We start from the raw sequence: 12,932 nt of genomic DNA on the forward strand, positions 1-12,932 counted from the left end.
CCAGGCATTTTAGCATTTTTTTTAAATTGTTTTAAATTTTGTTAAATTGTGCTTTAAATTGTTTTTAAAACATGTGTTTTAAATCTGTATATTTGTTTTTAATGTTTTTAGTTACTGTAAACCGCCCAGAGAGCTTCGGCTATGGGGCGGTATACAAATACAATAAATAAATAAATAATGTCTTGTGTTATTGAGTATAGACTTAATGTGATAGACTCAAGTGTAGGCACCAACTTTTGATTCCGTACCTTCCCCCCTCCTTTTTCTTCTCTGAGAAGACCTTGCCCATGGAAATCAATGGAGGAGTTTAGCATAGCCTTGACTGAGCGGCAGCTTCCCTCCCCCTCTCAGCAAGGTGATGATTGCTAGCTCAGGGCTTATTTTGTGCAAAAAATGCAATTCGTTTATTTAAACATTTAAAAGCAGCAAGGCTTTTGCATACAATGAAAGCGCTGAACCTGAGCTAAGAGAGGGTCAGAGGGGCCATTTCAGCAGATTTATTTTTGCTGCAACCTGGTGTGTGTGTGTTGTGTCCGTAGAAATTTTGGCTGCAGTCCAAACCAACCTCAGCCTGGTCCTCTCTGACCTGCGATATTAACACTGGTCTACACTGCAGGGCTGTTCTAAGCCACTCTCAGTCCCATCCGCCACCCAACCTGTCTTCTAGACTGCAATATGGAGATAGTAGTGTAGATTGACACTGGAAGGGTAATTAAAAATTTTCAAAATAAAAAATAAGAATCACGTGAAATCAGACCTCAGTCCTGGGCCCAGTGCTCTTCAATATTTTTATTAATGACTTGGGTGAGGAGATGCAGGGAATGCTTATCAGATTTGCAGATTACACAAAATTGAGAGAGATAGCTAATACCCTGGAATAAACAAAATTCAAAGGGATCTTTATTGGCTGGAGCACTGGGCTGAAAATAACAGAATGAAATTCAATAGGGATAAGTGCAGTTTTACATCTAGGAAAAGAAAGCAAATGCAGTTATAAGATGGGTGATACTTGGCTGAACAATACTACATGTGAGAAGGATCTTGGGATTGTTGTTGATCACAAGCTGAATATGAGCCTACAGGGTGATGTGGCTGCAAAAAAGGCAAATGCTATTTTAGGCTGCATTAACAGAGATATAGTTTTCAAATTGTCTGAAATATTGGTTCCCCTCTATGCATTGGTTGGGCCTCATCTTGAGTACTGCATCCAGTTCTGGACACCACACTTTAAGAAGGATGCAGACAAACTGAAATGGGTTCAGAGGAGGGCAACAAGGATGATCAGGGGACTAGAAACAAAGCCCTATGAGGAGAGACTGAAAAGTTCTTGAAAGGTTGCCACACAGAGGAGGGCCGGGATCTCTTCTCGATCGTCCCACAGTGCAGGATATAGAATAATGGGCTTATTCTGGAAACCAGATTTCGACTGAACATCAGGAAAAACTTCCTAAGAGTGGTATGACAATGAAACCAATGACCTCTGAAGGTGGTGGGCTCTCCAACACTGGAGGCCTTCAAGAGGCAGCTTGACAGCCCCCTGTTGGGGATGCTTTAATTTGGATTTCTGCATTGAGCAAGGGGCTGGACTTAATGGCCTTATAGACCCCTTCCAACTCTACTATTCTATAAAGTAGCATGAACTCCAACCGTTGCTGCGACTAGCTCTTAAGAATGGCCATCCTTTAGTACTGTCCAATCACAGCAGTGCTAGAATCCTGAAGTTTTGCTTTCATTTTTGCGGTCACTTTCGCGAGCGAGCGACCGAGATATGAACCCGGAAGCTCCATCTCCAGACAACAAGATGTGTTCTTCCATTTTTGCTAATCTCTGTGTCACGGCAGACACGCCCATAGGGCAAGGGAGATCATGGCCGGGTTCCGAAAGCAGCAGCAATAGGTATGTACGCGCCAACCGAACTTGCTTATGTAGGCGTAGCCTCACGGCTTTGTTCCCATTGGTGAGAGCTGCGGAAGGCTCCTGTGTTTATCCAATCGGGAGGTGAGATAGTCCCAGGACCCGGAAGTGAGCAAATGCCCTTCTGGATTCCATGTGGCGGTGCTGAGTTCCCCCCACGTGGAGGCAGAAGCGGCCGGGTAGAAGGTGGGTGTAGCAGGTGGCTGGCTGGGTATTGATTGATTGAATGAATGAATGAAAAAAAAGAAAGAAAGGGGGGATCCTGTTGGGACGGATCGGGAGGGCCCTGCTGGATCGAGCCAGAGGGCCATCGAGGCCCGCACTGGTAGACTGCAGCCGGGTTTGGAGGTTCCTTAATGGCAGTTGATGAGACTCCCTCTGTGGACTTGCATCATCTTTAATGGGGGAACATCTGTGGCCCTCCAGATGTTGTTGAACTCCCATCAGCCCCAGCAAGCATCGCCAGTGCTCAGGGGCGATGGGTGTGAAGCCCAACAACCTATGGAGGGTCACAGCTCCCCCCCCCCCCGGTATAAAACTTTATAACTCAAAGATGGTTAAAGACCGGCTTCAAGTGTATTACAGTGGTTCCATTCCTTTCTCTCCGACAGGTACCAACAGGTAGCGTTGGGGGAGGAGGTATCAGACCCTTGGCCTCTCAATTGTGGTGTGCCACAGGGCTCTATCCTCTCTCCCATGCTATTTAACATCTATATGAAGCCGCTGGGAGCAATCATCAGGAGATTTGGGCTGCAGTGTCATCAATATGCGGATGACACTCAGCTCTTATCTCTCGTTTAAATCTTCACCAGAGTTGGCTGTGGAGACCTTGTCCAACTGCCTGGAATCCGTGAGTGGATGGATGGGAAGGAACAAGCTGAAGTTGAACCCTGATAAAACCGAGGTACTACTTGTGGGGGACAAGAGAAGGTTGGGTGACATTGACCTGAAGTTCAATGGGGTCAGTTTACCCCTAAAGAACCAGGTCCGCAGCCTTGGGGTTGTGCTTGATTCCAGGCTGTCCATGGAGGCTCAGATTTCGGCAGTGAGCCGGGCAGCCTGGTACCAACTACACCTCATACGAAGGCTGCAACCCTACCTTCCTGTTCATCAGCTCCCACTGGTGGTACACGCCCTGATCACCTCTCGTTTGGACTACTGTAATGCGCTCTACGTGGGGTTACCCTTGAAAACGGTCAGGAAATTACAACTGATACAAAATGCGGCGGCTCGACTACTTATGAATAGTCGCCGCCGAGATCACATGACACCAGTGTTGTTCGACCTACACTGGCTTCCAGTTGTTTTCCGAGCCCAATTCAAGGTGTTGGTATTGACCTTTAAATCCCTATACGGTTCCGGCCCAGTTTATCTCACGGAGCGCCTTCAACGCCACCAATTATGCCGCCCGACAAGATCGGCCACACAGGGCCTTCTCTCAATCCCGCCAACAAAAACAGCCAGATTGGCGGGTACAAGAGAGAGGGCGTTCTCAGTGGCGGCCCCCACTCTTTGGAACTCCCTCCCACAAGATCTCTGGCACGCCTCTTCCCTAAATGTATTTCGGAAAGCCTTAAAGACCTGGCTCTTTCAGCAGGCCTTCGGGGTATCCGGGGAGGGTTAATCGATATAATTGTAATGCCTCCTACCCAGTTTTAATATTGTTGTTGTAGATCTATTGTTTTTATTGTATTACTGTATTTTATTAATTGTATTTTAATAATTTTGTAAGTCGCCTAGAGTGGCCATTGGCCAGATAGGCGACGAAGAAATTAAATTTATTATTATTATTATTATTCAAGTGATGAAAGGTGGGAGCGATAATGAGAACTGGTCTGGATCAGACAAAAAACAAAACCCTAGAGAATATCACAGGTGGCTCTTGCTTTGCTTTGCCCATCATGGCCAACTGGATTCCTCTGGGAAGCCCACAGGCAGGGCATGAAGGCAAGACGCTTCTCCTGCTGTTGCTCCCCAAGAACTGGTACAGAAAGTTGCATTGCCCTTAAACTTTGAGGTTTTTAGCCAGCATCGCTAATGTCAAATGATAAGAGTGATGTTCCCTGAAACTGTGCAATCCTCTTTTAAAGCAAGATTTGTAAAAGACAGTGCGACATGGCACAGTGGATTCAAGGTTAGCATTCAGGGCAGTCAAGAAGAGCTGTGCAGAGTCCATCAAGTCTGGTGTTTGGCTTCCCACATTGACCAAAGAAAAAAAGGCTGACAAGGCATTTGAAAGGAGTAGAGAGTCAATACATGGGAACAAAGGAAGGAATACAGCATTTCTTATTTATTTTGTTGCATTAACGTTTGCATTCCATATACTTTTAAAAAAAATGCTCTAGCATCTAGAATAGCTCATTACAATTGCTAGGCAAAAGGCAGAAAAATAATTAAGTAGTCTGCCATGAACCTCATCAGTTTTCAAGCGGCCCATGGGGGGAAAGTTTGGGAACCCCTGCTTTAACCTCCTCTGTGTGACAGCCTGTCTGGTCTTTGAAGAGGGATATCATGCTCCTCCCTCATTTCCCAGCGCCTTCCATCTTTCCTCTAACCATTTGTCTACATCCTTCCTTAACATTGCACATGGCTATTGCACATGGCTATATAAATGCTGACTGTTGCACATGGCTATATAAATGCTATATAAATATCTAGTTCGTGGGTGACAAAATTCAGAAAAAAATGTGTAAACTGAAATTTCATGTCTATGAACCGGCTGTGACCTTGTCTTCCTCAGCGGGGAAGCCACAATCCTGATATGGCCCAAGGTTGATTGGTTGTGTATCTAACAGTGCAAACGTAAGCATGCTTTGTTGTTGTGTAAATTTGTATATTTGTTAAGCAGAGTAACAACAACAGGATGAAAGGCGTGTGTGCCAGTGTGTGCGTTTACTTAAGAAAGCAGACTTCTACCCTGCATTGAGATCACTGAGACTTAAGACTTAGTAAAATAAGATAAGCTACTTTATTTATAGACATGCATAGTAGATAGAAAGGCATAATTCTAACTAACTAAATTGGAGGTGCAACACCCAGGCTTGGGAGTTGCCCTCATGGCTTAGGAGAGAGAGAGCAGTGACAAAGGTGGCTCCTCTTTCTTGAACAGTCGGAGAAGAGAGGAAAGGGCAGAAGGAGGAGGGGCAGATAAGCTTCCCTAAGACATATCAGTCTAACGATGAAGGAAGTCAGTCAGAGCATCACAGGTAAAGGTAATCAGGCCTATCCAGCTGGAGGACCCTAACTCTATCTCCCTTCTGGAACATAAACAAAAGAACAAAACAGGAGTTGCTCTTCCCCACTTCCAACATGCTTACTCAGAAGTAACTCATTATGAGTTCAGTCGGCTTACTCTCTAGTTAGGATTGTAGCATAATCAAGCCTTTTATTGAAACACCTACCTGGTCACAATGGTTGTCAAGGAATTACATGTATGTAGACAAGTGAACAGAATGCCCATTCCTCTTCAGATGGCATGGAAACACAGAGGAGAACATATCCTTTGGCAGAAGTTTAAATTTTTTTTAAAAACTTGCCTATGCTTCTATGTTGCCTGTGAAGGAGTGTGGCTTTGTCTTGCCTCTATCTAGCATGAAAACACAGGCCACTTGGGGGCCGTAGCCCAGTGGTAGAACATCTTCTTTGCATGCACAAGGTCTCAGTTCAGTCCCCACTGGTAGGGCTCCAGGTGGGCTGAGAAAGTATTCCTGCCTGAAACCCTGGAGAGTCACTCCCAGTCAGTGTAGACAATACTGAGTTAGATGGATCAAAGGTCTACAGCTTCCTGCCTATGCTTCTGTGTACTAATGTCTTAGTAGGCTTTTACCAATGAATAAATAAACTGCAAACTAGTGGGCTTATTTTCAAGACTGACCTGTTTTTTGACCTATTTTTCATTGTCATCACTGCAGATGTCTGAAGATGCAGAGAGGGAAGCAGGTGTGGGAGATCTGGAGAGAGAAAAGGGTGAAGCTCTCACCAAGGAGGGGAGACCACGGGGGAAGAAAAGGTCTTTAGCTGCTGAAGGCATCCTGAAGCCGGTGAAGCTCTGCAAGGCTGAACTGTATAAGCAGCCCACTAACGAGGAGCTGAGCCGCTTGAAGGAGACAGAGAGTCTGTTCCATTCCAGCCTTCTGCGTTTGCAGGTCAGGCTTACTTAGCAAGGCATGCACAGTCCTTCTGGGGGCAGGTGGAAGATTACTGCAACTGTGGGCCTCCTTCAGATACCATCTTATCAGGAGGTCCATTCTGCACAATGTAGGGAACGAACCTTTAGTGTGGTGGTCCTATCCTTTGGAATTCCCTCCCCTTAAATATTAGACAGGCACCATTTCTGTTATCTTTTCAGCACCTACAAGTAGAGACTATATCCCTGTCTGCATTTGTGTTAGAATTGCTTTTTAAGATGTTTTTAAAGCTTTTTAAAAAATATGTTTTTAGATGTTTTATTTTAATGTCTTTTGTTTTTAAGATGTTTTAGACAGCTTTTAGTGTTTTTGTTTGCTGCCCTGGGCGCCTTCTGGGAGGAAGGGCGGGATATAAATTTAATAATTGATGACATTTTTTAGGGAGAAAGGTAGTGGGAGTGCGGCCTTGCTCATTCTTCTCGATCTCTCAGCACTTATGATACTGTTGACCACAGTATCCTCTTGGAGTGTCTTACTGGGTGTTGGAGGCACTCAGCTTTGGTGGTTCAAGGGCCGCTTCCGAAAAAGAGATTTGGTGTAAGATGTCATCAGCATGTGGATGATACCCAGCTCTATCTCTGTGTTCCGTCTGATTTGGGAGAGTCAGTTGAAATGTTAGACTGGTGCTTGGAGGCATTGATGGGCTGGATGTGGGCCAATAAACTGAAGTTGAATCCTGAAAAGACAGAGGTGTTATGTGTCCTGAGTTTTCATGTTGGGAAGGTGGGGAGACTGCTTATTCTGGATCGGGCTGCTTTCCCTTGGAAGGAGTAGGTTTGAAACTTGCTGCTGTGGGTACTTCTGCATCCAGTCTTGACACTAGAGGCTCAGTGGCTAGGAGTGCCTTTTTCCAGCTCCAACTAGTTTGCCAGCTTCAGTTTGGTACAGAGATGACTTGGCCACAGCACTCCATGCTCTGGTAATGTCCAGATTGGATTATTGCAATCTGCTATACGTTGGGCTGTCCTTTAAACTCCAGCTGGTCCAAAATGCAGTGACTGGATTATTGGCAAGTGTTCCCTTTAGATCTCATGTAACCCCTGTTTTAAAAAAGCTGCATTGGTTGCTAATTTGTTTCTGGGTTTAGGTGAGGGTGATCATGCTAGTGTTTAAAGCGTTAAACCACTTAGGTCCCAAATATCTGAAAGAGAGTCTCCTTCCCTACAGACCCTCTTGGGTGTTGAGGTCAGCAGAGGGGGCCCTCTTGGTACTTCCACCACCCTCAGAAGCTTTGGGGTGGGGGGTGACCCAGCACAGGGCATTCTCTGTGGCAGCCCCTAAGCTGTATAATTCCCTCCCCACAGAGGTGCATCTTGCACCTTCACTGTACAGCTTTCACCATATGCTGAAGACGCACCTCTTTACCCTGGCCTTTGACACCTGAGATATATATTTTTAGGACCCCCAATATCTGTGATATTTTTTGCAATTATGTGATTTTAAGTTGTTTTAAATTCTTTTTAATGATGTATTTTAAACAGTTGTTACCCACCTTGGGACCTCAAGTTGAAGGGTGGGTAATAAATTTAAACTGATGATGATACTAATAAAAAAAAAAACAGTATTTCCAAACTGGTGCCTTCTACGTGTTCTGGATTAGAAATCCCAATGAACCCAGCCTGCTCCAGGCTGGCTGGTGCCGATGAGAATGGTACTCCAAAACATCTGGAGGGCACTGGGTAGGGGAAGAACGTAAGAGCATAAGAATGTAAGGAGAGCCCTGCTGGGTTAGGCAAATGACTCATCTAGTCCAGCGTCGTGTTCTCACAGTGGCCAACCAGAGGCCTCCTATGGGAAAGCTATAACCTCTTTTAAAGCCATCCAGCATTTGAGAGCATGTCGAGATGATTGACAGTGATCAAATGTAGTGGCTTTCAGACTCATAACAGCAAAGAAAGGATGTGGTGGAGAGGGGAGGGAGAAGTCACCTGGTTGGCCACTGTGAGAACAGGATGCTGGACTAGATGGGCCACTGGCCTGATCCAGCAGGCTCATCTTATGTTCTTAAGTCAGGGGAGATTCACTCGTGGGCTGACCTGACTTGACCTGACCTGCTCCTTCATGGCCCACACTGTAGTCTCTTGCCAGACTCCCAATGCTGTCCTGCATGTAGACTCTAGGATCTCAGGGTATGGGCCACATTGTTCCAGTGCTCTGTTCAGCTCCTGGCACAGTGATGCTATTTAAAAGGCATCTGAAATGCAGTGAGCAATAAGTGGATGGAGAGCCTTTTCTGTGGTGGCTCCTTGCCTTTGAAAGGCCTTCCCCAGAGAGGCCTGCCTGGTGCCCTCATTGCTATAATTTAGGCTCCAGCAAAAGTGTTTCTTTTTTCCTAGGTTTTTGAGAACTGCTAACACTAGCACTTTTAACTTACAAGAAGTTTTGATTTTACCATACGTTGGAATGTACGGTTGCTTTTTTTGTTTTTGCATGCTTTATTTTATAATTTTCTGTTTTTTTGTTTACTTTCATTGTTCTACTTTATTAGCCACCCTGAGAATATAAATTTATGTTGAAGGTGCAGTATATAAATACGTAAAAAGTGGCACAGGAGCAGTGCCGATACGAGAAGCGACGTTTCTTCCCATGCTTTCTCTCTTTTCTCCCCTGAGCAGATAGAGGAGCTTTTAAAAGAGGTGACGCTCAAGGAGAAGAGGAAACAGAAAATCGACTCCTTCCTCCACGAAATCAATGCTTTGCTGAGCACAGTCCCAGAGGCCCCAGAAAAAGATGTATGTCCAAGATGCATGCAGTTTTACGGCGCATGCCTATGCATGTTCACTTGGAAGTAAGTCCCATTATGTTCCATGGGGCTTACTCCCTAGTAAGTATGCTTAGGATAGTGTCCTTCAGTCAGACTTCGGTGGCAAGGAAGGGGTGCTGCACCGCTGGGCCACACCCCCATGCTTTATAGATTGCTCTTTTATCTTTTGTTATTCCACCATCTCCTTCTAGATCATTGACCAGTCATGGCTCCCGAAAGGGGTGAAGGTGCCATTCCTTCAGCTTCCTTCCAGCGTCAAGGGCAAATTCCGCTTCCTCCCCCCTGCGGAAGTGAAGGTGGTGGGGAGTTACATGCTGGGCACCTGCATCAAGCCCGAGGTTAATGTGGACGTGGCGCTGACCATGCGCAAGGTGAGTGGCGCTTGTACAGATGAGTGTGGCGGCAACTGTCCTGTGGAATTCTCTCCCCTTTGGGTCGCCATAAGTCGGGATCAACTTGAGGGCATATAACAACAAATATTGCTATAACATCCTTGGTTCTTATGGTGAAAGACAGATAATAATAACAATAATGCTTCCTTGATGACTGAGGATTGTAACCATTTTGCTTTCAGGTAGTCATAATTCTGTTCTTTTTGCACTTAATTTCTGCCTGCCCTCCTCTAATTCACCTCCACCATGCCAGTTTAGCATTTATATATATATAATATTTCCATATATATATATGGAAATGGGCTGCCTTCAAGTTGATCCCGACTTATGGCCACCCTACGAATAGGGATTTCATGGTAAGCGGTATTCAGAGGGGGTTTCCCATTGCCTCCCTCTGAGACTAGTCCTCCCCAGCTGGCGAGGGCCTGCTCAGCTTGCCACAGCTGCACAAGCCAGCCCCTTCCTTGTCTGCAACTGCCAGCTGGGGGGCAACTGGGTTCCTTGGGCCTGTGCAGCTTGCCCATGACTGCACAGGTGGCAGGGCACGTAACCGTGTGGGGGTGATCTTTAGCTGGCCCTTCACACCCAGGAGACAAGAACGGGGATTTGAACTCACAGACTCTGGTCTTCCAGCCAGGCTCTCCTCCCCACCGTGCTAGGAATCCCTATTTGTAGGGTCGCCATACGTTGGCCTGAAGGCAGTCCATTTCCATTTTTCCATGCCACCTCGGAGTTTTTACTGGGAGGGCGGCATAGAAACCTTCACAAATAAAAGAAATAAGCCTAATATGTTTCAAGCCGAGTCACAGCAGGATAGCAGAGCTGTGAGTGTGTGTGACGGGGACGTGTTGGAGTGTGACGTCACACACGTGTGTTTCTCCAGCATGACTTCTTAGTTCATGGTTGTGAGGATTAGGAACATCCGAAACTGACTTATTCTGAATTGGACCGTGGGTCCATCCAGCTCAATATTGTCTACACTGACTGGCAGAGGACCAGGATTTCAGACTGGGTATATTGCCAGCCCTACCTGGGGATGCTGGGGATTGACTTCTGGGACTTCTCCCTGCAAAGCAGGTCCTCTGCCACTGAACTAGGGTCCTTCCTCGTAGGAAGCGGCATCATTATTATTTCAATTTATATCCTGCCCTCCCTCCCCAAGCAGTCCAGGGTGGCAAGGATGTGGTCAGGCCATTGTTCCATGTGGCTCAGCATAGCTTACACTGACTGGCTGTGGCCCTGCAGGGTTTCAGACAGGAGCCTTTCCCAGCCTCACCTGAACATGCTAGTGGGGATCAAACATGGGGTCTTCTTCATGCAGAACAGGTACCCTGCCACTGAGCTACAGCCCTCCCCCCATGCTGACCCCCCCTTCTTTTCCTGATCCACAAGCCTGACACTGATTTCTTCCTCTTTCAGCATAACCTTCCCTTTGATTTATGTGGTTGCCCGTTTTCAGTTTCTAAAATATATTTGTCATGGCAAAAAAAGGAAAACATTCTTTCGCATTGGAAATATACATTCCATTTGTTACAGTGTGTGCATGATAGAATGCAATGCACAGAGGTATCTTAGGAGGTGTCCCATCCAGGTACTGACCAGACCTAGACCTGCTTAGCTTCAGCAAGGTGGCTACATCATCTTCGTCAGATCACGCTCTGGTACCATGATGTGCAATATGGTTTGGGGGGGATCTGTAATGGTGCAATAATTTGTGGTGAAGGAGGGTTTCAAAAAAATTTTTTTAAAGGTATATTTTTAAGGATATTCTCTTTTTATTGCTAGGAGATCTTCCAAGACAAGGACAACCTTAACCAGCGCTACCACCGCAAGAGGGCTCTTTACTTGGCTCACGTTGCCTACCATCTGGCTAAGAAGAAGATCTTTGGGAGTGTGAAGTTTGCTTACGTAAATGGCAACCATCTGAAGCCAGTCATACTCTTACAGCCACAAGGTGAGGAGGGTTTTTTGTGTGCTTGCTCCAGATGCCCTCTCTCTTTTCTTGTATCGCATGGAAGGACACCTGGTTTGTGCAGAAACAGTTGAGGGTTATAATCGGAGCTTGGAAAAGTTACTTTTTTGAACTATTACTCCCATCAGCCCAATCCGGTAGCCATGCTGGCTGGGGCTGATGGGAGTTGTAGTTTAAAAAAGTAACTTTTCCAAGCTCTGGTTATAACAAGCGGAGCCGGAGCCCACCGTGTGATGCTGCAGCACAAGAGGCCACTGCAATTTTTGAATTGCATTAGCAAAAGTATTGTTTTCCAAGACTTAGGAAGTTCTGGTAACTTACTTGGAGCTTGCACCTGTAAATGGGATATAGCAGAACCGTGCATCAAAGTGGGAGTGAGGGCTGTAACATTTGATCTTCGTGGTACTGTTTATTAATTAATTTTATTTCTAGCCTGCCCTTCATTGTTGGTTTGGGGCCAAAACTATAATTAGTGCATGGTTTGGCATGATTATGACGATTTATTAATTTATGAATTGCCTCCTGCATGCACGTCAAGGCAATTTATAAACATATCATAGAAACAGCTCAAATAGTTTTTAAAATAGTACAAAAAATAACTAAAGATAGAGGTAAAAACATTATAGGATGAGCACCTAAGGCAGGGATCTTTTCATCCAGCTGGAAAGGCTTGTCGAAACAAAAATGTTTGTTTTTCCCGAAGGTACAGATATGGTGTCTGATCTGGATGTGTGTGATGTTTGAACAAATGGATGTCAGATCAGTTGGACTTTGGGGACCACTTAAATGTGATGTTTGGCTACCGTTAAAGCCAACTTCTCTAATTCCTGTTTCTCCCTTTCACTTGCACCCCACTCTTATTTGGCTTATGGGGCTCCAGGATAAAACAGAACCAAAGAAAAGAGGTGTGTGTGTGTTGTGTTTGGAGGGGGAAGACCTTTTTAAAGGTCTTGTCTTAAATGGCTTTTCCTTATCAACTCTCCTGGCTTCTTTGTCCTATTCTTCCTGGGGGCTTGCAGGGAAAGACGTGAAGATGGTCACGGTCCGCCTCTATGCCTGCCCCGCCCAGGGCGTCTTCAAGCTCAGCCGCTTTCACCCCAACAAGAACAATGTGCGCACTGCCTGGTTCACGGAAAAGGACTCCCTTGTACCAGGTATGCTTGGAAGAAGAGGGAGAGGAGGGCAGGGAGCAAGGGAGAGCTCGTGCACTCTTGTCCTGTTTGCGAGCTTCCTGGAAGCATCTCGTTGGCCACTGTGGGAGGTGAAGGCTGGACCGCGTGGGTCTTCTGTCTAGTCCAGCGGATCTCCTCTGATGTTCTTAAGGAAGGAAAGGCTGTAACACTTTGGAGGCAATCTGGAGTGTGTGTGTGTTTGTGTGCATGCAGGCAGAAGGTGGTAGAAATTCTCAGAATGGATCAGGGAAATAGTTCATGAAGCCTCACGCCTTTTTTGTCCCGATGGTGGCTAAATGCATGTGATTTGGGGGGAGTTGTTGTTGTTGTTATTATTTCCATTTATGGACCGCTTACTGTCAAAAAGATCTCAAAGCGGTTTACAATAGAATACACAAGGTGCAATAAAAACATATCAAATTAATTTACAAAGCAAAATACATAAACAATATCCATATACTTAAACATATACATAAACACAGTATAAAAGCCAGAATTCACCAAGAGAATTTTACTCTCCTATAGGAATTA

General features: G+C 45.6%; 1 protein-coding gene across 3 annotated transcripts in view; it reads left to right on the forward strand.

The window, feature by feature from the left end:
* The first annotated feature begins 2,015 nt into the window (after nt 1-2,015).
* The window catches only part of NOL6 (nucleolar protein 6), a 71,898-nt gene continuing 60,981 nt past the window's right edge, over nt 2,016-12,932 (forward strand). The window contains exons 1-7 of one of the 3 annotated variants that reach the window (XM_061613343.1): nt 2,035-2,100; nt 2,526-2,818; nt 5,826-6,059; nt 8,717-8,833; nt 9,057-9,236; nt 11,043-11,211; nt 12,249-12,383. In XM_061613343.1, the coding sequence (XP_061469327.1) occupies nt 2,681-2,818; nt 5,826-6,059; nt 8,717-8,833; nt 9,057-9,236; nt 11,043-11,211; nt 12,249-12,383 (973 nt within the window). In that variant the 5' untranslated portion in view covers nt 2,035-2,100; nt 2,526-2,680. Of the gene's footprint in view, nt 2,101-2,525; nt 2,819-5,825; nt 6,060-8,716; nt 8,834-9,056; nt 9,237-11,042; nt 11,212-12,248; nt 12,384-12,932 lie in introns of all 3 variants that reach the window. The other 2 variants (XM_061613344.1, XM_061613345.1) reach the window with 2 other exon arrangements.

Source organism: Rhineura floridana, chromosome 1 (genome assembly GCF_030035675.1).
Source record: "Rhineura floridana isolate rRhiFlo1 chromosome 1, rRhiFlo1.hap2, whole genome shotgun sequence".
In the NCBI taxonomy this organism is placed as follows: Eukaryota; Metazoa; Chordata; class Lepidosauria; order Squamata; family Rhineuridae; genus Rhineura; species Rhineura floridana.